This window comes from Colias eurytheme, chromosome 4 (genome assembly GCF_061535395.1).
Source record: "Colias eurytheme isolate Ceu_HAF_F1 chromosome 4, ilColEury1 Martin Lab GWU primary, whole genome shotgun sequence".
Taxonomy (NCBI): Eukaryota; Metazoa; Arthropoda; class Insecta; order Lepidoptera; family Pieridae; genus Colias; species Colias eurytheme.
In genome coordinates this window covers 5,356,632-5,384,618 of record NC_142983.1, presented here as the reverse complement: position 1 = coordinate 5,384,618, position 27,987 = coordinate 5,356,632, and the positions used below count along the sequence as shown (strand labels likewise).

At 32.3% G+C, this 27,987-nt stretch overlaps 1 protein-coding gene across 1 annotated transcript; it reads left to right on the top strand.

The window, feature by feature from the left end:
- Nucleotides 1-798: 798 nt before the first annotated feature.
- kek3 (leucine-rich repeat, immunoglobulin-like domain-containing kekkon 3 protein) lies at nucleotides 799-27,987 on the top strand. Its single transcript, XM_090120528.1, has 4 exons — nucleotides 799-1,042; nucleotides 24,657-24,702; nucleotides 25,015-26,599; nucleotides 27,040-27,987. The coding sequence occupies exons 3-4, from the start codon at nucleotides 25,089-25,091 to the stop codon at nucleotides 27,884-27,886; spliced, it is 2,358 nt and encodes a 785-aa protein (XP_089976654.1). The 5' UTR covers nucleotides 799-1,042; nucleotides 24,657-24,702; nucleotides 25,015-25,088; the 3' UTR covers nucleotides 27,887-27,987.

Here is a 27,987-nt window from a genome sequence, read left to right as displayed (position 1 = left end):
AATTGCACTGGAGGCAGGAGATTTAAGTATATTTTCACATTAATTATTAGTTGCCTAGTTAATATAGTTAGTGTTATGACATGCTATTATTAGGGTACCCACGATTATCACATTACCTTTAAGGTAGACGTATAGAATGAGTAACTAGCTCACTGATATACGAACTCTACATATCACAATAATACAAACAATACAATGTTAGTTAAATATTACTCATATCGCATAAATCAAACACAGCAGCGAACAGACTTCCATATCATAGGTGTGTATAGTTGATGAAATTGCTTATGTTTAATCATGGCTTAATCCATATGCGTGGTTGAGTTTTGCCAATTTAGAATAGGCGTTCGTTAGGCCTGTATTAAGGGTCATGCGTCAACATATTTGCTTAGTTGTGGGAAGATCCACAATCTCAAATCGGAACTTAAAGCTAACAAAACGTGTTTCGTAATTTAATAATGTACTTATAGTTATTATTATACTATGCTTATACTAAACCCCGTCAATAACCCATCACTTAGATATAATTACATAAGAATGAAATAAATACAAAAATAATGCCCTCTTGTTGAATTTTCTTATACTGTGGACAATTGAACAATAAGGAACGATAGGAAATCAAAAACAGGTGTTGAATAATCTTTTTATATTTGACTGTACCGCGCTGAAACGGTCTCTCGTAAAAACTTACCACTTCATCCAGTGGGTTATATGAAATCGCGTTCCGTTCGGCTGAAATCGTCGCCGATCGGGCCCCGTCGCTACAATTGGGCGGGCTCTTGTTCAGTCGACGTTTGCTACGTAGATCTCCTGACGCGCTTTTCGAATTTTCCTAGTACGTTACAATACGTTACATAGTTAAATACCAATATTAACGGAAACAATTATTTGAATTAAGTGCTGTAAAATTTATTTATTTTAATTGTTGAATTGTGAGGTGGTTATTTTGTGTGGAATTTATTTATTTGTGAAGGAAATCATTGACTTGAATACGACGGGAATGATGTCGGAGTGGTTTGTTACGAGTATAAAATTTAGCAAGGTAGGAAGTGGCACTTTATTTTTAAATTTAAAATACACTCTATTTTATACTTTAGGAGAAAGCTTTTTAATAATGTAGGTGCGCGTTGTTTGAGTATGTTAAATTATTCGCAAATCCACATTTGCATACTTATATTTGAATATTTTATAGTAAGCTTTAAACTTTTCTTTCGTTTTAAATTTTTCAAATGTCGCTAACTACTTATGATATGAACTTATTGCTTTGGTTAACTTTGTATTTTTGTTTTAAGCTTGTTAATAAAGATTTTACCTATGCAATTCGTGGTTTGGAATATTTAATAATAATTTCTTAGTTTTATGAAATAAAATGTCGATGGAAAGTTACAAAACATGATTAAAATTTTAAGCATAATTTCAATTAAAGTAGAGCAGAGTATTGATGGATTTAAATGTTAATGAAACTCGTTTGATCGATTCGTGAGTGTAAAAGTGCTAACAACTACCCTCACAAGTGAAAATGAACAAAGTACGCAGATTCAGTTTTCAAACATAAAAGCTTCTATACTGTAGTAATAGAAGAAATGACTTTAATAATCGGTTTAGCCTTAAAAGGCGGAACTCGTTATTTGTGCAGTATAAAACAGAATATTCTGTATGATTGCATGTATGCGATAATATTAGTTTATTGTGTGTAAACATGCGATGTAATAAACATGAAATTTCTGTTTATGCGAGTGTGTAAGACAATGACTATATTTTTTACTAATGAGCATCACAAATACATTGGGTATTTTATAAATAAATATAAAAAATCGGTAACACACCATTACTCTGTATATATTCATAATATGATGCATATGTATTAGCTTAACATTTTTTTAAATAATCTGTTACCTATTCGTGTATCTAAAACTTTTGGCACTGGCAACATTTTCGTTTGCTTCCAACGCAAAAAAATATTTCCTTTTTGAGAAAATTTATAGCCTTTGTATACCAACCAAACTTCCAACAAAATGTTATAACATACCTAAATGCTCGAATAGTATTTTTGTAAGTACGAGAGGGTTGGGGAGACAGAAAGATAGAAGTATTCTAGACCGCCAAAGCAGTTGGAAATCTTTCATCCAATTTACCAATTACGACTAGTAAACGCATTTAATTCCTTTTCACTGAAAGCCGTTTGACTCTAGATAATTGAATCAGATTGTGGTTTCAAGAATTCCATTATTGACGACGAATTTAAATCGAATGTGTGCTGTTAAGAATTCTTAAATCAGTAAGTGGATTAGGGATGTAAAGTACCTAATTTTTTCGCTGAATAAATAATGGTTTTCAAAACATTTTTATTTGTTACTAAATATTTTTGTATCCAATCAGATACGAAAGCTCTCAATTTATTCGTAAAAAAACGTGAAAACAAAAAAAGCTGCTAAAGACAAGTGGGCTCGTTTTAGTTAAATGAAATTGCTTTGTCGATAATATGTCACGGCTTGATTAATGCCGTACAAAAAGTTCAATTAACAAGATTTCTATTGTATTAGCTAAATCGTTACATCGTCTTGGGTCTTGAATTGTGGAGGCAATTACAGGGACTGAGCAAATAAGAGAAAATCCCTATCTCACAAATGAAACTAAATAAATTTACGTAACGCAATTGAGGGACTGATGTCTTTTCACAATAATTATCTTGTACGAGTCTATAGCATCAGAAAAGAGTGTTACATATTATTAGTCTGTGGACCGTGTTTAATTTTACTCGCTTTTTAATATTGGCACTTTATTCTATCAAGAAAAGTAACAATTATTTCGTATACCAATCGTTAATTTTATTTACGCGTCAGAGCACATTAATATAATATACGCTCATTGTTCAATTTATAAATAAACTTTATTCAATCTTGATTCCTACTCTTATTATTAAATGTTAGTTTTCGTGTAGATATAGGTGCTTTCAACTCGATCAATTGAAAAATATTTAATTTATATTTATTTTATAATAAAAATGAATATAAAAAGTACTTTTAATGCGGTTGAAAACACGCGAAGACGCTGTGAGCTTTTAGAGCGATATATAGAGTAAAAACCATAATTTTCAATTTAATTAAATGCAGTATTAGACAAGATCGCGTGTTGTCTGGTTCGTTTCAAAGATTTCTCATGCCGGTACTACTTCACCTCGGTTGCACTTTGAAAAATTATACGCTATTGTATGGTTAATTCTAATCTTCTTTTGTGAGCTTATGAAGACATTTTAATGACTTGACTTTAGCTTTATTATTATAGAGGTTTTAATGAACATCAAATTTCAATACATAATTTAAAAATAATACTTATAGATAATGCAATATTGATGTCAGAATACAACTAAGCTTAATGTATTCGATTCTTGTAAATCAAATAAAATATATAATCATAAACAAGGTACCATTGAAAATATACCACACAATAGGTAATTATTTTAAAATTAATGATAAAAATAATGATCACCAGTACAAGGCTAGATTTACCACGTTATATTTAGAATGTGCTAATTCTTACATCACCAAGCCAGACAATAATCACCGCCTCTCAATAACATTTAAGCTTCAATACTGAAACGCCAGTCAAAATATGATCTAACTTGGGACTGATTTAATTTTAACTGACAATTGGATTTGATTGGTATTCCGAGTAGCAGAAGCTAAATTTGTAATAAGCTAAGCATCGCTTTAATTTATAATTTGATTATAAAAATAGTTCTATCATTGACATTATTAACTTACTTTGTTAATACTACAGGAGCACAGGTTTTTATTCGAACACTGGACAAACCTGGGTTGACAGGTTCTCAGACTTTTTATTATTCACATAGGCTGCTCCATCGATCGTAGCAATGGTGACATGATGATTTTATTTCACGCACGGTCGTCTATTATCCAAGATATTGCTTAGTATAATATTTCATTACCTATTTTCCGCTCTCCGCTCTCACTAATGTATGTTACAAATTGAAACTCATCAAGCGAAGACAATTTGCCATATTCTTGCCATGTAAAAGGTAGAATTTATCGTACGACTTTTTTATATTAACCTCGGGGCTCGCTGAATTCGAAGTGACTGCTCAACTTTATATAGAATTTTGATTAGAATTAAATAAAGACAGAACAGAAATTTGGATCACAAATATTGAAGGCGTCTTTAAATTACTGGTTCAGGATTCGAGAGTGAAAAGCGCTATTTCTTAGAAATCGGATAGTTGTCATACTTGGAGGACAAAGGATTGTGTTACTAATAGAGAACAGCTTTAGCACAATTACGTTATAATGAGATACTTGAATGTTTTACTTTCATCAAAGGAAGCAGCTCTTGGTGGGTTAGAACTAACGGTACTTGCATTTCTGACGTCACTCCTTGATGAAACACGCTGATCTACATCTATTTTCATAAAATAAAACAACATACTTGAATTTTAAATACTTACATGCTAAAATTTTAAGTCCTTTTAGTAGCATGATAGTTTTAAGTGCTAATTTAGAAACCTGTGTCTGTATAAAAATTAAAAATATCAAAGCATTCGCCTTTACTATACAGAGGAGCACTTTAAACGTTTTAAGCGAAACTTTTTATTGATAGATGGAGCTGTTGAGCTTGTTTAATTGTTCCCGTGGCGAATGTTTATCCGAACGATTTATACATCGAATTTCAACTGCTATTTAATTAAGTTTCCAATAACATTGTTAGTCCACTTAACTTAATCACATGTATGGATGAGTTATAATTTTATATTATTTACTATTTAGGTTTGATTAACATTCATTTATTTTTGTTTTAATTTGTTAATTCGAGAGATCTTTAGATATAAATTTCCGTAAAGGTGATTGAATACAAGTATACAATTGTTTAAAATGACTACGGCGTATTGGAAACATATTTAACTTTATTATCAAACTAGCTTACCGCCCGCGGCTTCGCCCGCTTTGTCTAAAACCTAATAAATTATATACTAAAACCTTCCTCTTGAATCACTCTATCTATTAAAAAAAACCGCATCAAAATCCGTTGCGTAGTTTTAAAGATTTAAGCATACAAAGGGACATAGGGACATAGGGACAGAGAAAGCGACTTTGTTTTATACTATGTAGTGATAGTGATGCTATTTAATTAAGTTTCCAATAACATTGTTAGTCCACTTAACTTAATCACATGTATGGATGAGTTATAATTTTATATTATTTACTATTTAGGTTTGATTAACATTCATTTATTTTTGTTTTAATTTGTTAATTCGAGAGATCTTTAGATATAAATTTCCGTAAAGGTGATTGAATACAAGTATACAATTGTTTAAAATGACTACGGCGTATTGGAAACATATTTAACTTTATTATCAAATTAATGTAAGAATTTAAATTTTAAAATTGATGCAGGGAAAAAGTCATGAAATTTAAAATTATTTTAAATACGTCTTTAAATGCGAAAGAAGCACAATAATTGTAACATACATTAAATATAAAATTATGAACATAAACTATAAATAATACTTACAGATGTATTAAAATAAAGCGGTTAAATTATTATAATGTCTTTTCGCTAACAATATTATGAAGAAATCTTTCGCGAAGAGACAGAGAGAGAAAAAAACAATATCTTCAACGAAGTTTTAATCTAAGTTTTTCCACACTCCACTTAGAGAGGCTCACCGCTCACCCTCGCTGGATGTAATGTCTTTAATATAAAAATAAACCCACAAAACGAGGAAAATTTCATGTTTCTTTATTTCTTTCACGGACGTAAACTGGTTTATCGCAAACAATCTCTTTTTTACTTTAGCCAGGTATGACTGCCCTTTAACTGCTATACACAAGATTGTTTCTTAATGGTGCTCGTGCGTAGACTGACTCACACATACATTCTGTATGAGCTTTTTTGTTGTAGATTAGTCGTTGTCCGCGACATCTTCAGCTATTAGTTTAGCTTTTAATCCTCTTTTGTGTTACAGTGTTGTCTATGACTTCAAACATTCTGTTAAAATTGTAAAGTTCTGTATATTACTGTTCACTTTGATTGTTAGTTTCTCAGTGGCGACAATTTAGAACCTTGTTTCGTAGTTATAAGATATTCATGAATAGATACTGAACTTACAACGTTACAAGTACTAGTTTTAACTCAAATTAGCTGTGCCTAATGGTCTTAGGTCTATGAATAAATTTGTTTTTACCAAAATAATGTTCACGCATACAAAAATAATGCATTACTGTTCTCAATGGACGGCAGGGCCATTTTTAAATTTTGTTGGAATACCAGTCACCAAATAGAGGTCCATAATTCAGAAGTTTAATTAAATTATATCATTTCCACCAAAATACAAAGAAATAACCAAAAACCCTCTAAAAACACAAACTACCCTGTAACATACCTACTCGTAAATTGGTGTTTTATAATCTGTAGGGGTGAAATAAAAAAAAAACAATTTACATTTTAAATAGCGTAATTTCGTTATTTTCACATGAATTATGTTAACCATTTTATAACAGTAGATACTTATAGTTAAGGAAATCGACATTTTGAAGGCCAGTCGATCACTTTTATGTAAATGAATTTAAATTACATGAAGTAGTGATACTACTTGACCGCGATTTTTGTCAAAGGGAGGACCTAAAACTGAGTACACTTGCTCAGAAGAACCCTAATGGTTTTGGTGAATGGATAAGTACGAGTATATGAGGTACCTACTCCACAAATTCTTACTTGACCATCGAATCGCAGAAATAAAATTTAATTAGTTTCATCATTTTAGCGGTAAAGTCACGCGAACAAAATATGTAATATTGTATTCTCATTTATCTTTTCTCCTCTTAATAGCTTTTGTAATACTTCCATAATTCACTTTATTCTTGCGAAGAAGTAAACAAGCAAAAATGTATACAGTATTATAGGTAGAAAACAAGGATGTAACATTATTTACATCCTTGTTTTCGATTATTATAGCAGGAAGGTCATATTATTTTTACGGTAAAAGTAAGCCTTATAGCTTTTAATGTTCACTTTATCATCAGCTAACGGCAAAGTTATTACGATATTATTGTATTACAGTGTATTGTCTGATGATTAAAGTACGTGTTTCATATTTTTGTGCTATATTTTAATTGAAAACATATTAATATTTTTATTTTCTTTTAATTAAAAGCGTAGTATGATAAATAACGACATTGAATTGCAAATATTTTACGATGTCATATAGAAATGGAGCACTGCAAAATGTATGACATATCTCCTGCTCGCAGCGTAAAAAATCTGCAATTTAATCACAACACCACATTTAATAGGCCCCCAGAGGTGTCAGACTTACTTCGTATGAAACGTTTATGTAACAAAGTACGCAAATGTCACGCGTATACACTATACAGCTACGGCGTCCGTAATCCCTTTAGTGGGCAACGAACTAGCCAAGTACAGACAGATAACAAGCCATTGCACTCTAGGCTATTTAGAATAGAAAAAGTATTCGATCGATGCACTGTATCTATGCCTTTTATCCAGTCTTTCTGTTACCAATTTTGCGTTGAATGTTTGCAATTTTGGGACTTGTTGTTATAGGGTACTGTGTCAGTGCTTTCTTTACAGAAAATGTTTTTGAATTAAGCGCGTCACACACGGTGAAGATACTATAATATTTTATGTTAAGATTCTCGAATATAAAATATTACAGTATCGGTATCCGGTATCAGCGTTCTGACCATCATTTTTCTTTTTGTCATTGCGTACTAAGACCCCTGTAGAACCGCCATCCTGTTACAAATGACCCGAAACACTGACACAAAATTTCGCGTTTTAGATGGTTAGATCTTTATATAGGACACCCCTACTTAATGACATTATTGGCAAATTACTAATACACTGTATGTAACAGTTTACAGTACAACTAGAGCGAATACCTTTTAGGTAATGCTAAAATAAAGAGGGGTACTTTTAAAATTATTCAAAGATTCATTCATTTAAACTATTTAATTAATCATTACGAGTTTTAATTTGGTTTTTCATGGGTAAAAAAATAAATAAATAATTATTTTTTTACCCATTTTAACCTTATTTTTTTTCATTTCTCTACCATAATATATTATATAACTCAATTTGACCTTACCCTTGATGATACCCTTGATGACTTCGATAAACAGTAAATGTAATGCACATATCTAATTCTTCGTCCTGAATTATTTATGTTATTGAATAAATCACCTTGTAGTTTCTTCAATTTTGGAAAAGATCTTGCGTATCTGAACTTCTTTTCTATTTTTCATTCCTTTATTCATTATGTGTTCATTTATCTAATAAAAATATAATTGTTACATTCAATAAGTTCGTATATCAAGTGATATGTATGTATGTTAATTAAATTGTCAAATTATCATCAAATTATAATATTTCAATAGGATTAAGACCGCGCTTTGATGGTGGATTTGTGTTTATTCTATACATGTATAATATTATATTAGGTATGAGAAAATACATGAAATGATGAAAATTAATTCAAGTATTTTTACATACTATACTTAGTTAAAAAAAGATTAAAAAAAAGAAAGGATTTACTGTAGATATATAGAACTTGTTGTTCCCATATCTTTATGAGTTCATATAATTTTTGTGAGTTTATACTTTTTTCTGTAATCTTCTCATTATAACGTCTTATGGAGGAAGCTGAGGGACAAGGGTATACCGGCAGGCATATTAAATACGTTTAAATTCTGGTATGCTAACCAAGAAAATGTTGTTCGATGGTCTAACTCATACTCCGAAGTGTATGGGCTCGAATGTGGTGTTAGGCAAGGCGGACTTTCGTCTCCCAAGCTATTTAATTTATATGTCAATGACCTTATTGTCGGGCTCAGCAGTATGCGTGTCGGTTGCAGCATTGGAGGTGTCTGCGTTAATAATATCAGTTATGCCGATGATATGGTGTTGCTGGCCCCGACTGCTTCTGCTGTGTCTGAATTATTGAGAGTCTGTGAGAAATACGTTGAGGCACATGGTCTGCAATACAATGTAAACAAATGTAAATATGTTGTATTTGGGGACACCGGTAAGTATCCTAGATGTACTTCCACCATAGCTCTTAATGGTATAGTTATAGAAAGAGTTAAACAATTTAAGTACCTTGGGCATATGCTTACCGATGACCTCCGAGACAATGTGGACGTTGAGCGGGAGCGACGGGCGTTGGCGGTTAGAGCCAATATGTTGGCTCGCAGATTTGCTCGTTGTAGTAAAGACGTAAAAATAATGCTTTTTAAGGCGTTCTGTCAGAATCTCTACACGAGCAGTCTATGGGCCAACTATGCGGATCGATCGCTAAATGCTCTTCGTGTCCTGTATAATAATGCCTTCCGAATGCTGTTGAAACTGCCACGCTTCTGCAGCGCCTCCGGGATGTTCGCTCAAGCACACACATCGGATTTCTGGGCCGTCATTCGCAAAAAAACAGCTTCTCTTTTAATGAGAGTGCGGGGCAGTTCCAACAGTATTATAAGGACCATCGCGGAGGATGTAAGTGCGCCAATAATGGGACACTTTGTGCGCACACTTGTTGCGTCAAAGCGACATGTCTACGCGTAGAGTGTCCTATGGTGGACTTAGTTTTTAGTTTTTTTTAGATGTAATTTTACTAACATTAATACTTAGGTTTATTTTTTACTAACAAATGGATCTACGATATCCGAATTTTTGATGCTAAATAAATAAATAAATAAAAATTATAAAAGTAAAATATTGATAAAAAAATGAGTGAAATATATTTGATAATTTATTAAGTGTTCGACGTTCTATGGTCTATTTTGAGTACTTCTACATTTTAAATAAACGTACGGATATCAAACAATTAAGCAACCCTTGCTTTCATTCCACCTTTTCCGAGTAAAATATTCATTCGAACGAAAAAACTTTGCGGCTAAACAAAAAACAAGAAATGTTTAAGTAGGTATTGTGACGGTTCCATCAAAAGATTCTCCTTCGTGATACAAGAAAGCACTTTTATTTAATTCATATTCTGTATTGCTATTTCTTGAAATGTAAAATCTGTGCTATGCACTACTTTGAGACGAAAATAATTTATAGAAGTACTGAAGAATGTTAGCGCATACTAGCATACTTAAATAAGTAAAAGGAATCACTGAAAGATACGGTGAAGCCCTGGCTCTTCAATGGAATAAATATTGATAAAGACATAACTTTGAGCCTCTTAACAGAAATGTTATGATTCTTTGGACTTTATGAAATAAATCGATATCTATGATAACTTAATTGTACATATTAAAATAGAAATTTCATTTTCCTAAGAATGTTACAAGGACACTGTTCAAGGCGAAGTCAGTGTAATTATTTTGTTTTGGAACAGCAAAAGCCAATCGAATTATGTTGCCAGGCGCTCATTTCAACTAAGCTCTAAAGAATATTTTCCTATATAGGTAATAGTATTATGCCATTCTAGGTATTTGGCAGGAAATTTCAATCTAAATAGTGTTAATATATCAAAATACTTCCTACCTTTCTAAAGATTTGATAGATAAATAATAATTAAAAATATACCTGCAGTCGACGTGCTCTTCACGAATCTGAGTTACAGCCGTTCTTGAAGTTTCCATTTGATAGGTGGTTATGATTATTAAAATTATAACAAAATTGTAATATTATTTTATTTATTTATTTTAAGTATTTATAAGAATTATAAGAATTAATTTTATTTGTTTGCCTGAGTAAAATAATGTTTGCGATAGTAAGTAATGGAAATAAACGCCGATACCATTTCACGCCTAACGCGATAAAGGCGCTATTCAAAACACCCTCATTGTAAACAGCGATATTTTTAGCCATTGGAATTGCCCTTCGACGGTAGATCAAGGGAATAATACCACTTTTACATAATAAATTGCTTTATAATCGAAAACTCACGGACTAAGAGAAAAAGCTTTTTTCATCTTCAAATTGACTAGAGTATGTTGTGCAGATCATAATTATTGTAAAACCGAAAAAATACTTTTTTTTTAAGAAAGTGGACAGTAGGTATATAAAACGGTTTGATATAAGCTCCTCTTACTTGTTTAAAATTTATCAAGATAATGGTTAGTAAATAAGTTTTATAAATTGATGTAACATAGGTCCTATTTGTATCTAAATCTGCTGCTAATTGTTTTATTCTTTTTATACCCATTTATTAAAGTATCATTGTCTCTTTTTTAAATGTTTCGTAAATTGGCATTAGAAACATTCTCTATATTGGTGCATGGTGCAGTTTATAAACCACAACTGGTAGAAACGACTCGTATTGTGACGGTTTATTGCATCACAGGTTTGAATCCGAAAGCTGAAAATGTTGTCTAAAAATTGTGTCCTGTGTGTTGTATATTGTACCAAATATGTACATATTGTGTTTGTTTTTGTTTACGTCTATAACTGTTTGTGAGTCTTATGATGCATTTACATCTAACGAACATAGAGCTAGAGTTAGAGCTAGGGCATTCTTTTAGTGTAAACGAAAACTCGTATTCAGAGTTTCTCAGTATTAGAACATTGCATAGAATCTTTTCGAACGCACTAAGAACAACGAAAGAATGCTCTACGCCTGTTTACACTAAAATAATTTGACATAGTAGGGTTAGAATGAGAATTAGCTCGTTTGATGTAAATGCACCGTAATGGTTAGCTAGTTTGGATATTTTAAATTTCATCCGTGTTGGTAAGTCACATTTCATATTCGCTACCGTGGTCGAAATTGAGACAGAACTATTTCTGTAGTACCATTTTTTTAATAAAATGAATGCTTAATAAAACAAGACAGAATTATGTAAAGTATCTTGTAATTATTATACAATAGTAATACTTACAGGCTTATGAGCTTTATACAAAATTTATGAACTCGAACAATTTAATTTAAAACGTGCTTGTCGAGCTAATTCTACGTCTTTAGGCTATTAATCCCATTACAATAATTACATTACTTCGGTGCTTCAGATTTGTAGGTTTCGTAGCTGTTGAATTGTTAAATACTCAATAACAATAGTTATAAATGTTATAATAATAGTTACTACCTTTTTAATATCTTATTCCTTTAAATCTTAATTCTTTTATAGGATATTTTGCTTGTGGAACGGGATTACAACATTTACTTATTTGAAAAAACTTTAAAGTAAGTTTAGTTATTTAATATCTATTTGTAAAATATCTTAAGGTGGAAAGTAGCAAGACTAAAGTTTTAATTGTGAAATATGATAAAACTTGTAAACAAAAAATTCCCCGCTTTTACTAAAGATAAGTACGAAAAGAAATGGAGAGAATTTATTTGTTATAAATAAGTGTGGCGGAAACAGACCAAAAATATAGAATTTCCCACAGTAAAAGGTATAAAATACTTTCTTATGCTTGGTTTTTCTTACATTTTGTAATTGTGTTATATAAATTATTCTATCAAATATTTTTACATATTTGAAGGATACGTTTATTACTTTTTAATTTACAGTCATCGCTTCATACGAATTATATTATGTAGATGAAACTACCGTTAACGATAGAAACTGTTTTTTAAGCGAATCAATTTGATCCAGTGATGAAAACGAACCGTCCAAAATCATATAAAATATCGCCTTACATTTGGCATAAAACAACCCGTACCCCTGTATAGAAATGATTTGAAAGCTCGCAATAATTTTAGCACAAAAATACACATTCAAAAACTTCTTGCGTACTTCCCTCGCAGGCTGGAAGTTTGTTTTTCCACCACACATACCCTGAAATGTTCGCTCAAACCTGTATTCACTGTTATTGCTATACTTTTTGGGAATTCATTTGGCCTTTTGATGACTGTTGCCTTTTAACTTTGTCTAATTATACAATTTGTTTAAAAATTTTGTGCTGTAGTATTTATTTTGGAAATAACATGTTTTGGAGGTTTAAACGGAATTTTATTTAATTAAAAATTTTGTACGTATTTGATTTTAATGAATTTATTAAAATAATTAGTATTTAACGTGAACGAAAGGATATAATCCTTTCTGAGGGACAGCAGCTGTTTATTTTGCTAATGTCTATGTTACACCTCAATAATAAATGTGTAATAAAGATTAACTTGTTAACTGAACGAAAGGTCAACAGTTCTTTGTTCAAACTTCGCTCCGAATTGTGGATGTACAACGGAAAGGTAGTGACAGGTTAATACGTTATATTTTCATCCCATAAGTCACTATCTGTGCTGAAATCGAAAGCTTTCAGGATATTTTTATTCGCTCTCCCAGACGATATCTTGTCTGTAAAACAATATAATGGAATTTTACTTTAGAGACTCTCAGTCTTGAAGACAGCGGTCGCTAGTATACATTATTATATAACTTAGTTTCTTAATAAGTTTTATTTTATATCTATAAGATACAGGAAAATCTATTATTCATTTTAGTCAAACAAAGAAAGTATCAATTGTTGTTCGCGATGTGAAAGCAATGTTTCAAAATTATTAATGGAGTAAATAAATTAACTTACAATGGTTACGGAAAAATTCGTCGCAGCTATAAAAGGAATCAGGTCAGGTCAACTATCAGACAAAGTGACAAGCTCGTTTGAAAGTAAAACCAACCACTTATGGCGGCCTTTAGGGTAAGTTAAGATGTTATTACGAAGAGTCTTTGTTTCGTCCCGTATATTACTCGTTGAGAACCAACGTCCGTTGGAGACGACTGTTTTGATAGGACGAAGCTAAAACTGGAACGCTGTACTCAGTACTGTCTCCCGTTTTCTTTCCGACAGTTGTAAGCAGTTCATGTTTATACATTGTTTATGTTTACAAAATGTGCTTATTTAGGTAGAGTCAACAATTCAGTACTCAGTTTAATGAAATGATTTTGTATAGCGATGTTAGGTAATATCCGTTATTTGATGGGTATAATTTGATTTAGAGAATTTAGCTATTGTAAAATGTAAATAGGTTTTACAAGCTAGAAATGAAAGTGAAGAGTCAAGCAAAGTATTAGCCTCGAAAAGCGGTCAATAATATAATTAATTATAACGGTTTTTTGTTGCAGTTGCTTTTACTCAAAGATCGTGCTATTAAGATATGTATTTAAATATTTTATAATGAAATGTGATGAACTTAACAATTAAACTGATAATGTTATCTATTGTAAGTCGTGTTGAAATATTGTACAGAAATCTTAAGAAATTTTGTTTCGAAATGAGTTAAAGTGGTTATGAGAGTAGCTGCACTGAAGTTTGATTTGTACTTTCATGTCAAGGATCGTATTGTTTCAAATATCAGAAACCGAAGCACGTTCTTAGTTCAACGTGTTGTGAATAGTAATCAAACGTTTTCAATATTTTTTCTTGCAAAACGAATGAAATATTACTTCGTATTGATTCCCTATCCCCGGGTGCAGTCTTCGCTGTAGAGCTAAATTCAATTTCTAGCAGCCGAACTGCGTGAAGCAATTTTTTTTAATGAAATTTTTCAACTTATGAAATATTTTAATGCTCTACGTTATTTTTTACTTTTATATTTTTTTCATTAATCAGGAAAGTAAGGAGCAAAATGTATTCGGAGTTTTATAATAACATAAAAAGTATTTCTCAAGTATAAAATTCGTTTTAGGTATTGCAAAAACATACATTGAAATAACAGTTTAAAGCATTGGAAAAGGTTTTAACAAGTTTAATTGTACACCGGTGATTGATGAAGACAAAGTGACATGTAAAAAATTGTATGAGAATTTTGAGCGGCAAAAAATCAAATTTCAGTGCACTATCAGACTAGGTACGGTGTGTCGTGTCTGGAAATATGAAATAGGTCGACTGAGTTTAAGCATTACCTCTGTCCCGGTTTAACCTGGTGCCACTATAAAATGACATACGTTTTATTAAAGTCTCTGACATAAATTCTTTCATATACCTCTTACTAGCAGCTTTACCTCCATGAATATTGCATAAAAAGTGGGCTTTAAATGAATGCATTATTAAACGTTTATGTAAATATTGTGTTGTGTGTTGTTCATCAATTTATATTCATTATTATCTTATACATTTTTACGTATTGGTGAATGATAATATTAATACATCGATAAGCTCTATGTTCTATACTTATAGGTAGATAAAAATAGTGAATTTCATAGAAATTTTTACGTTTTATAAATGTTCGTTCGTATGTTCGTAAAGTATTTAAAAATGTTCGTTTATTACACTAAAATGACCTTTATACTTAGTATGTTAAAATTTAGCTAAAGTATTTTCGTTGCCATTATACTCCGGCCACCTTTTGTGCCAAAAATCGCAATGTAGTTTACGATAAGCCTGTGGCCAGGGCTCGATTTAATCTTAATTGTGTGTTAATATTATATCGAGAGATCATAGCGTAAGCATGTTTTTAAAGGTACACAAAAGTAATTATAGATTTATTAACGTAATTACGTTTAGCTGTTACAAGTTATCAGATTTGTGATAGAGCCTAGGTAATCTAGCAAATTTATTAAACAAAATAAGCATGAAAACACATACTTTTAACAAGCAACAAATGTTTTTTTCCATAAAGAATCAAGGTCCATCAAAGCTTTCATATAAAAGTAGGTATAAATTAAACACATTGGATTTATTTGAAGAAATCTGAATAAAACAATGAATCTAAAATTAAGCTTGAAGCTGTAGAAACAGAGTTTGACCTTTAAATGCATTGAAAACTAGGCCAGAATTTTTGTATGAATAAAAATTGACGTTTCTTTTATACCCTCTTATACAATCCGAGTGGAAGAAAAAATAAATTATTCACTCAAAATCTAAAACGGTTATTCTCAATTTATGCTTTATAGAAAATAATCGAGCTGCAATATAGGATTCTTGCGTCAAACCCAAAACCAATTTAACAGGAAATTTACTGAAAGATTGTGGCGAAATTAGATTAAGTAACTTTTTGGGTTTCAGTAAATCCCCTTGGATTGTGTTTGTAAGCTGTGAATGAATTTATACAACTAACTACACGATTGTCGGGACATTTGTGCACATGTATGTGTTTTTATGTGTTGGTATTGGTTTACCTACCCTTGATAATTAAACTGATATGATAGAAATACACATTATATAGTTATATCCCAAGTTTAATTTTGCACGACAATTAAACTGTTCTGTCAACTGTCGTAGCAAATATGACAAGCTATAAATGGGAAATTGTATTGTGAATAGTAAGGAGACAATATTATTGGCGGTCTGTCCTCATTTGTGATAAGGGTACGTTTAACGCCGTCGTCGCTGATCACATTCCAGTCTTGTAAATCAATGTTTTGGAACTAATTAATATTGGCATGAATGACCACCTTGATTGAATCCTGCTAAGAAGTGTACTTGCGAATTCGAATCACGTTTTGGTGACCGCAGAAACCTCACGAGTGACGAGCGTCACTCTTTGATGTGTTCAACTCGACCGCAATAGTGCAAGCTAGTGTAGATCGATCGAGTAAACTATGAAATAACCTTTGCTTTTGAAGTGTCGTATACAGGGTACAGGATTTAATATAAATCTTAATTTATATTGCAGCTTGTGCCGCAAGTAAAAGCAAACGCAATATTGGTAAAATGTTTGCTAACAAGTTTGGCTATTATTGTTAAAGGTGGTGGATAATTCTGGTTTCACATTCTCTACACAACAATAAAAATATTAGCAAAACTATTTTTATGCTTTAAGTGGGTAAAATGTAATCATTCAGAAACGGTTCACTGTATTATATTGCACGTACGTGTTAATTAAGTAACACCGTGCAGTCGATGTTGAATGCAAATTTATTCAAAAACTCGATCGATCGAACGATTCACTTTTCAATCAAGCCTGCATAGTTTGAAAGGCGAATGCATTTTCGTACTTTGAAAGCATCCTTTATGTAACGTTTACTTCTTGTGTAGGTAGAGTTTATAATTTCAATGGCTGAAATCGTTAAGCTAAGTAGAATAGTTTATGCAGGTGAATTGGATAATGTTGACTATGGCAAGTTCTGTGTAAAGGATTTCTAGTCTATTCCGGAATCTGAAGTTCGGAATCCTCATTATGTTGGGATTGTTAGAAAATTACTACTAGAACGCTTATTAGATATTTGTTGTTTGATATCTAATGATTGTCTATACAGGGTGTCCCACTAACGGTATACTAAGCGTGAAGGGACTTGTAGTTTAGATCACGTAAAAATACTTAAACAAAAAAAATTGCTAAATTTTCCATGTTTTCTTCTGTATGTGCTTCGCTAATGTGAGCATTTAATCAATGAAAACATTATCTTACAAGAAAGCTCACGTGTGGATGACAAAGTTGGGCGGGTTGCTTGTTAGGGTCTACACATAGAGTTTTAAAAATTCATCTATTTGAAAAAAAATGCGTAATATAGTAGCGTATGCAAAGCTATAACCTCCTTTGAGCTTAGTATACCAACGGTGGGACATCCTGTATATACCTTCTACTTTTCTTCTAAAATTAATAAGTAATATTTAATTAAGTAAAAAAAGAAATATACCTACTCGCTAGACGATTTATCAAATTAGATGAAAACCCTCAGTGCTCCATTCGTATCGTTAATACTCGAGAAATTTAATTTTGATTTCAGTGAATAAAAGTATAAAACTATACGGATACCATATTCATTCCGTCTTCCAATTTCAATATTAATCTGTGCTGACTGGGCGATAGAAAATGAAATTAAAAATCTGTACCTATTGTAAAATTAATAAAATATTGCAATCGACTTTTGTGTTTCTATAGTGTAACTTGCATACCTTTACTAATTGTGAAGCAAATCTCACTAGATTTATTTAGTGTATGAATAATATATTTTTGAGGATGTTTCTATTCTATTTTACAAGGTAGATTCTCTCTGAAATAGTAACAAGTTATATAAATAAAGTGGATGGCATCATTGTTAATACCGGGTCTTGAAGACTTTGAATAGTCAATGCTTTGATTCCCTTCATTTAACTTGACTCTGGTTTTATGCAAAATAGCTACCCTCTGACCTCAGTACAATTGGCTCTGACCTTCATACTGATTGCTGAGGGATTATACTCCTAGATGGTACATGGTCAGACCTTTCTCCTTTCAAGTTTATTGGGGCGCTGTTAGATGAGCACTACTGCCTTAATGATGTGGACGCATCTGTTTATGTACGAACACCGTATAAATTGCATGAATTAAACATATTTGACCCGGGATGTGCGTTACCCAAATTATTGCTTAAATTACTTGGGTCAATGTACCGCGCATATATTTTGACCCTTCTATTTGTGTAACTGTTTATTGAAATTTACAAAATTACGCTTAACGTCCCAATTTGTTTTCAAAACTATGTTAATGCGGTGTCTTTGTTGAGAGTAATTTCATGCATAATTCATGGGAAATTATTATATGTATTATACAACCAAAGTATCATTTCCCGTTTTCTTTTATGCTTTAATATTGTAAACAAAAACAATACCACTATATCGTAAAATTTAGACTTTAGAGACATAAATAAATACTTCTTTTTATATTATTACAACCGAAAACACATTGTTGCTATAACGAGGGCCATCGAGACTCATAATATAACTATTTCGAAATAAAAGACACATCGGAAGATTTCGTCTGTTTTCTTCAAATGGATGGAATTATTGGCACCCCGCCTTCGGATAACATTATTAGATTTATTACTGTTATTGTATGAGATTTCGGTTCTCTAAATTAATAGTAGCGATAGTAATGGTAATATAAAACGACAAAATCTACAACCGAAATTATGTTTTAGTATGAAATTTAAAATATAAAATTTAAAAATTAATGTTTGTTTTATCACTTATCGCCAAAAGTTCGCACTTGGGGTTTGCCAAAGATCGATGGAGCGCAGTATTTTGGGCGTAAAACTTACGGATCGCGTCCAAAATGAGATACTGCGCTCAAAAACACAGATAATCGATGTAGCTCATAAAGCTGCTAAGCTGAAATGGAACTGGGCTGGCCATGTTTGCCGAATGTCGGAGGAGTTGTGGGCAAAAATTACTACTTTGTGGATCCCCAACAAGGACAAAAGGATGCGTGGCAGGCCCAGGACAAGATGGCGGGACGAGCTTGATTCCCATGGAGCAAAATTGCTCAAAATAGGGAGAAATGGATTGAGGGAAGAGAGGCCTTTGCTCAGCAGTGGGACAGCCATGGCTCATAATAATAAAAAAAAATAATTTTATAAATTAACGGATTCCAATTTATTTAGACATTAATTGAAAAGGTATAACTCTAAGTTTTAAAAATATTACTTTATACTTTTTAACTTTAAATAAATTGTGATTATTTACTATGCTTAAGTTTATAATAATGCAATGTAAACACAAATGGTAACTGAGCGAAAGCTCATTGAAAATTTCATGTTATGCAAATATAATAGGTAAAATAATGGAATATTTAGGTAATACCGATACAATATTTTTTTTTATCATCACCCATCATTTTTTTATCATCACCCATCATTTTTTTATCATCACCCATTGTTTATTAATTATTACATTAGATTGTTTCATAAAGTTGTGAATTCTCACTTCGGAGGATTTTTTAATTTTACAAGAATAAAACTTTATGAAAATATCGTTATAGCGTTGATTATTATGACATGAATATTTATAACAAGAATCACCAGTTACGTATTAATTTTACAGTATTGGAATAACGTCCACAATTACCGTTAAGCTCAATACAGATAAAATATATCGTAGTTGCAGTCGTCCATCGATTCTGCTGTATCTTGGGTTACTTATTATTAAAATATGCCCGTTTAATTAAAACATTTGCTTTAATAATGTCTGATTGTCACCAAGTTACCACGAATCTATTATTTTTAATGGCTTTTATCACATCTCTCTCATTCTGGACATAATTTTACGAGATTTTAATAATATTATCAACTTCAAATGAATTAACGCATTATATTTAATACAGCTTCATTTGGATAGCTTTTAATTAATGATTATTGATGCAGTTATGTTAGTTTTGATAGCATGTAATTAGCAACTATTTGACTATAATCAAGCTCGGCGTCATTAGTATCATTAATTTAGACGTGAGTTAGTCGTCCATTTCTGAATTAGTAAGTGATTTTTATATGACAGCCACTTCATCAATAATGATAATTGCATTTGAAATTAGTAGATAGTAATCGATATTATTGAGTATATGAAATCAAAGACTACAAGCGATTGGTTGTAACCGTTTAATTTTGATATATTGAAAAAGGTACAACCAATCGACTCGCGCAAAATAAGCGATTATACATCGCAATTAATGCAATGGGAGGTACATAATAATGTATTTTAATTAATAAATCATCGGGACGTTCATCCAGGAACAAAGAGTGAGGTTCAATAATAAATAGTTACAAAAACTTCAGTCGTTATTTACCTGTAGCCTACTAAATCGGTGGATATGACCCATTGCGCCGTGGCAGAGGCCGGCACGCGATTGCATGCTTCGAATAGGGCACACTACAATTACATACCAAGTGACCCTTAGTTATTTTGCCGCTACACGCGAATGTCGCCATTAAATAGTCGAATCAAAACTTAATCCATGTTTAGGATACATAAGGCCTCGATGGTTTCGTTGAAATACGTGAACGTACGTTTTCTTAATAGCCCGATGCGTGTATTGAGGTTTAGATATAGTTAGTTATCACAGTAAAATCTGTTCAATACAAAATTATTTATCTACAGTACATTCTACATCTTTAAATATATATCTACATAGAAGCAGATAATTCGTTTTTGTATATTTCGTACTTGTAGCATTATTTTTACTACACAAAAAGCACATGTTACTTTAAGTTTTAGCGCTTTGTAAATTATGCTAATAGGAACATACGTGGTAGATGTTTCGTTAAGTTTGTAAACGTTGTTTAGTAGATCTTAAAATATTTCGTGTCTTATGTCTAACGCCAGAACACAAAAAGAGACTTTTGAAGTAAATTCTTATGAAACTGATGCGAAACTGAGATGCTTGTTTCATATGTCTTCATTAATCGACCAAAAAATCTTGAACAAAACTTTCGAAGTAAAAACTTCATTAACATTGAACAAAATAATTATCCATATAGTAACAATACAGGAGTAAATATAAGAACTACAAAAATATCTTGCGATTTTATGATGCATTTAACGAAATCCCTCGAACAAATCTTGCGTGGATTACTGTATTTAAATAACAGCTGTAACAGTGTCCATAAAATAAATAGCGAAGTCTGTTAGCTATTACGTTAACAGAGCCGGTAAGAAAGATTTGAAATCCCTAAGCGTAGAGAGGATTTGTTAGTAAACCGGGTAGACATTTAGAAATGCACGTTGTAGACATTATGTAAATCTAGGTACCTGCTGTAGCCTAAGTGACTACGTGAGATTTGTTTTCTTACTTTCATCTTAAAAGTATTGGTTTTTTCGGTTTTTGATTAATTGTTTTCATATACGGAGATGAAAAAAATATCGTGATCACTAATATGATCTTTTGCCGGTTCACTGATTGTGATTTTTTGCCATTCAAAAATATTTTATTTAAATATTTACCAATGAAAACTAAACAAATAAAAAAAAACAGCTTTTCTATAGAGATTAAATAAAATGTTATTTTTGTAATAATAAATAATGAATTTTCTGTTTCTCTCCATAATCGAATTTATCTATTTCATTTTACTATAGACCAGGGATGTAACGGAGGTAGTTTTATCGGAACCGAAATCGGAATCGGAGTTTTCAAATTTGTTTTATCGGAATCGGAATCGAAATCGGAGGCAGGGTCAGTTTGTTTAAGGACAAATAAAACATGATTTATAGTCAATTCTTTTCATTTTTATTTTTGATTATAAAATAAAAAACAACTGTGAAAAAAAATTGGCATAATTCCAAATGAACAAAAGATAAAATTAATGAACTTAATTGAACGGAAACTTAACTTAATTGAACTGAAACTTAACTTCATTGAAGTAGTTCCAAATACAACTGGACTTAGGTTTCATTATCCCACACAAAAACAGATCACTTTCATTGATAATAAGCCGCAAAAATCAAAACAATTATCTATAACCTATAAACGTGTCTTGGGCGTAACAAATAATAACAACTAACAAGTGAAAAAATAATTAATGATAGAGTGCACGTAGTGGGGGTCGGGGGATTCCCCGCGCGACATGTATGAACCTGTTCGGCACAGGCCGTCGTGCGCCGCCCGCTTTGTTTCCTTCGACCTCCGATTAACATCCGATACAAAAGTATCGGAACCGAAGTCGGAACCGAAAGTGTAATAATAATCGGAAGTTCCGACTTAACGGAACCGGAATCGAAGCTCCGTTACATCTCTGCTATAGACATAGACATGAGATACTGCAAAAACATTTGATTAAAGTTCGAGTAATCCCATAAAGAGTATTTTTCCTTAGCTTTTTACTCAAATGATCCTCGTAGAGAATCCCAATGGGAATCGTATCGTTGTGGTTAAAATTATTAATGCTTTGTTAGGTCGTGGGCTCGGACTCTTTCTTTGTTTAATACAATTGCTAAATGAAATTCATACATATATATACATATAAATAGTACCTACGTAGTGCGTATGTGTGTCTATCTACCAATTCCATTCAGTTCAGTTCAGTTTCATTGATAGTTTATTGCGTAATTATAAGTAGGTATTTAGTTACTATACTTCAAAAGGCTTATAAATATTATTCGTCTCCACTGTTTAAGATTTCCTTAATACCACACAAAACTACTCTAAATTATAAAATTAACTACTGCAAGACATAGTTGAAACAAATCAACAAATATATTTATTTCTTTATGAGTAATATTATCATCGAAAGCGTATAATCAGGTGATATGTCTGTTTCTTTGCGTATTAGGTACAAGATATAAAAGTTATGGATAATATCAGCTCAGTTGATTGAAAAATCGGAACTGATATGAAATGCTTATAATACATATATCCCTTACAATGATATGTACTTCGAATAAGAGCAAATGAAATTGACATCTTATCTCTCGTCTCATCTTATATTATATTTATTTATCTTTTCGAAGGCCGTTCAATATACAATACACAATATGTACTTACATAAGGAGTATGGATAAATTGTTCCATCCATTGAATTGCCACCTATCGAGTAAGTCGCTTATTAAATTTTACGGTAATAAATTATCTATTTTACTTAGAAGAATAGCCTCAAGTGAGAACTATAAATTTCTATATCAAACATTTGCTTCGCATGAAGTAAAATCAACACTAAGTGAATGTAGCTCATCCTTTTCAGCGTGGAATGATTTAGCTCCGGATCCAAGAGTGTTGCAAATACGGATCTCAGCTTTAATTGAAAATTTCATAAAGAGGACAAGGTTTCGTGAACTGTCGTTTACGAAAGGAATGCGCACCTGTATATGATTTTGCATGCGACTCACTCACATATTCAGCTAACTTTATTACATGTTATCATTACAAAATCCCTAATTTTAATTCCCGGTTAAACCGGGTTACTTACCCGTGGTTGTTTTGGTTTTAAAGTTTTAGGTATGTATACGCAGCAATAAAATAAATAATAAAACTGTGAAATCAGTTCACAAATGCAATAATTTTATATAAATCGTATAAAAGCGATAAAACAAGAAGTCAGAATAAGTATACTCTAGAGGCCTACCTTACAGTATTCAGTAAATTGCTACAAAAATCCGCGCTCACTGAATATAAATCATGTAAATTTTGTTGGGCCGGAAAAGTAAAATAAAATGAGATACACGAAAGAGGTTGAGGAGAATAAAACAAAAAATGATTATATATCGAATCCGATGTGTTTGGATGTTTGTGAACTTTATTACGTAGCAATTCTCTAGAGAACACGAATTAATCATAGTTGCCGAAATCTTCACGAGCAATTAATTCTTTATTACAAGGCTGTTTCCAGGCCTTTGATTACAATAAAAGTACTTATAATTTATTGTATTGTGATACTCAGTATTCTTTTTGAGATATTTATAGTGTTACATGTAACACTATTCGATAAATCCATACTATTATTAATATTATAAATGCGAAAGTATAACTCTGTCTGTCTGTCTGTTACTCAATCACGCCTAAACTACTGAACCAATTTTAATGAAATTTGGTATGGAGATATTTTGATACCCGAGAAAGGACATAGGCTAATTTTTATCCCGGGAAAATGACGCAATCCCGGAAATCCTCTGGGAACGAGAACTACGCGGGCTTTTCTTTGACTGCGCGGGCGAAGCCGCGGGCGGAAACCTAGTGCTAATATATATCCTTGGTATGAATCTATTACTTCTTGATTTATAGGGATTGAGATTTCATTAGACTGAAATTAATTATTCATCAAATAATACTGTGATTAAGAATTATTTATTGATCTTGAGATACAGAACAAAAGCGACATTAATAGTATCATTAAGGTATTCTCGACTACATTTGAAAGAGTTGATACAGTCAAAGGGAATGATAACAGCTATGCTTGTATAAAATTATTGTATTATTTCAAACTTAATTATTGTTTGAAAGTGAGAAATGTAGGTAAATGTAACGACGAACAAACCTTTGATATTTTTTTTAATGTAAATTGAGCTTTTATTTTACTACTCGATTCAATTAATAACACATTCTTTCCTTTTTTCAGATTTTGAAAAGAAACTTTTTCAAAGATTGTTTGCTGAGAATTTGAGGTAAGTATTTTTACACTTATAAGCAATCAATATACTGATGATTTTATTATGATTCGTTGAGATATTTTAGTATTTAAATAATTGAAAAGAAAGCTTCTGAGTTTTATGTAACGATTTTTATTTCAAAAAGTGATTATTAGTGATTATAGTCCAAAATAATTTCCTATTACGCTTTTCAAATCCAATATCCAATATTAATGTATTTTCAATGTACAAGTGTATACAATATACATATAATAACTTATCTATCATCTAAAATCTACCAGAGTATGAATGTAAATTTAATAATAAATTTAGATTTTCTTTCTCAAGGATCGTGGCGGACCAGGGGATGACGCTCGGCGGTGAAGACGAAAAGCGTGGCGCGGGCTGAACAGGCGCGGGGGATGTGGGTATTGGTGATGCTTGCTTTGGCGGCAGCCGTCACCGCCGAATGCCCGCGTCATTGCGAATGCAAGTGGCGCAGTGGCAAGGAATCGGCACTATGCGCCAGAGCCGGCCTAAACGCAGTCCCCCCGCGCCTAGATCCCACCACGCAACTTTTAGATTTAGCCGAAAATCGACTGACCACTCTTCGTGACGACGCATTTGCCTCCGCTGGTCTTCTTAATCTTCAACGTCTCTATCTGCCCGCATGTAATCTACGAAGTATACGACAGTACGCCTTCCGTGCTCTTGTGAACCTCGTGGAGTTAGATCTCTCGCGCAATCGTCTTGAATCGATACCATCGCATGCTTTTGATTCCATTCAGGAACTGCGAGAGCTTCGATTGAATGGAAATCCTATAACTAAAATTAAAGACGATGCCTTTGCACCATTACCACATTTAGTAAGGCTAAGTCTTAGTTCCTGTAAGATATCTGATATAGACCCTCGAGGTTTTATTGGATTAGAAGCTTCGTTGGAATACTTGGAGCTAAGTAAAAATAAACTACAAGTACTTCACGTCGCAGTCTTGGCACCTTTGAGGTCATTAAAGGGTTTGGAGTTAGCTAACAATCCATGGGATTGTAATTGTGCTTTGAGACCACTAAGAGATTGGATGATAAGAAAAAATGTTCCTGCAACTATCGTTCCAGATTGTGCATTGCCACCACGATTACTGCATCATTCGTGGGATCGATTAGATTTGGAAGATTTTGCCTGCCTTCCTGAAGTAACCACATCCTCCAGTAACATAAAAGGCACTGAAGGAGAAGAAGTGACATTAGTTTGTAAAGTATCTGGCATACCAGCTCCAAGAGTGCGGTGGTTACGTTCCGGACGCTTGTTGGCAAACAGTACAAATGCTAATTCAGGAAGAGCTTTTTTATTGCGAAGTGAAGGTCAAAATAGTAATTTAGTTATAAAGTCATCAGAAGTTCAAGATTCCGGCCTTTATACTTGCAATGCAGAAAATCGCGCTGGAAAAGTAGAAGTCATTCTAAATTTAACAATTGAAAAGAAATTACCCACGAAAGGATTTGGTGGAAGAGCCTTAATGGCAGGAATGGCTGTGTCGGCAGTACTAGTATTAAGTTCATGTTTAATAGGTCTGTGTATATATGAAACCCGTAAAAAAAGACAGATAGATAGATGGAATGAACAAATGGTAACTTCTAATCATAATGAAAGTAGTTATGAGAAAATAGAAGCTAATATTAAAAGTAATGTTGAAGTTCCCCGAGCAACACCTTCTGAGAATAGAAAAAGGGGTGACTATCGAAATGTACCATCTCATGATCCAGAAGAAGAGTATGATTCACTAAGGAAAGGAGATGGACATAATGAAAGAGATGTAACTGGACAACCCTTAGATCAATCGTGGCGCAGAAATGAATTTGATGTTTCCACATCGAGGTCTGCTGAAATTGTACAAGATCTACATATTCCACGATTAAGCGAATATGCTGCGAGGTAATTTTTTTTTCATATTTAATATTAAAAAAAAATCATAATAAATTTGAAAACTATTGAACCGTTTGAAAAAAAACAAGCACCTACTTTCATTATTACTGAATAACATACTTAGACTATATTTTACTGCTGTTTTCGTTAACATATTAATTAACGCATATGGAGCTATACTTTATTCTGTTTCACAATATATTGTAAATAATTTAATACATCTTAATTAATTGTAAAGTGTACTTTACTTGTACGTTATAGTCTACTTTAGGTTTCCAAGACTTATTAAATCAGGTGGCTGCAATTTTGTAATGATATAACTAACACCACTTTCTATAAAAAATAAAGATCACATGTACATTTTTGCTTCATTAAAAGAATAGCGCTATTACCTACTTATTAAATAAAAAAAAATATATAAAGTATAACCCTTGTTATTTATTTTACAGATTACAGAAGAATGTGGAGTCGATACAAAATTCCAAATCGGCAGGCCTTTTAAGTGGTCGCGTAGAGATGTTATCAGAAAATAGTCGATTTAACAACAACGCTCGATCTTGTCCTCAGACCCGAATACGTGAACGTCTCGATAATGATCTCTCTGGAAGCGACAGCGAGAAAAACTACCCCGATCTCATAGAAATGAGCGCTTTAGGTACGAGTTCATATTTCCGAAGTGATTCAAAACAAGATCCTTATTATTTTTATACAATTCCAAGGAGAAAAGATGGTGATAGCCGAAGTCCTCTTTTAAGTAGTCGTCGAAATAGTTCCGGTGGTGATTCTATAACGTACCTCGATCGAGCATACGAAAAAAGTCGACAGAAGCCATCTGGAAGAAGATCAAATAGTTTTTTAGATCTATCGGTAGGTGGCATTCGTTCACGTAGAAATCCAAGTCTGCCTGCTTCTCCAAATAGAGAGCCATCATCTGTTCCGTCCGCTACTCCACTTCTTGATCTGTCCGGTCTTCGAGATTATACCCAAACGAGTCCGCCTTTTGAGGATTTTGACTTTCGAGCGTCCCAACTTGAAAGATTTTTAGAGGAATACAGAAGTCTCAGGGAACAATTATCTAGAATGAAAGAAACTAGAGAAAATTTACAAAGAACAAGAGCTGTAGAACATGAAGAGCTAAGATCTATTCTTAAGGGAAAACCAAGTATTGCAGTTACTGAAACTTCTTCGTCTGTGGCCTTGGCCGACTCATCGTCGCCCTTGGCTCTCAGTCCACCCGAATATAAACCCCAACAGTCTCGACCGGAATGGTTAACGACGTTACTCTATCGTAATTAATGTAAATATACTGTAAATCGAACTGAACAAAATAAAATTGTTTTAAGTGAAGTGATAATAATAGTCATTCTTTTTAAAGTTGAAATAAATTTTGAAGTCGA

Excerpts from the sequence above, each read along its gene's own strand:
- kek3 (XM_090120528.1), top strand. The coding sequence starts at position 25,089 with ATGTGGGTATTGGTGATGCTTGCTTTGGCGGCAGCCGTCACCGCCGAA. Across the intron at positions 26,600-27,039 it reads TTAAGCGAATATGCTGCGAG|ATTACAGAAGAATGTGGAGT; the intron begins GTAATTTTTTTT and ends TTTATTTTACAG.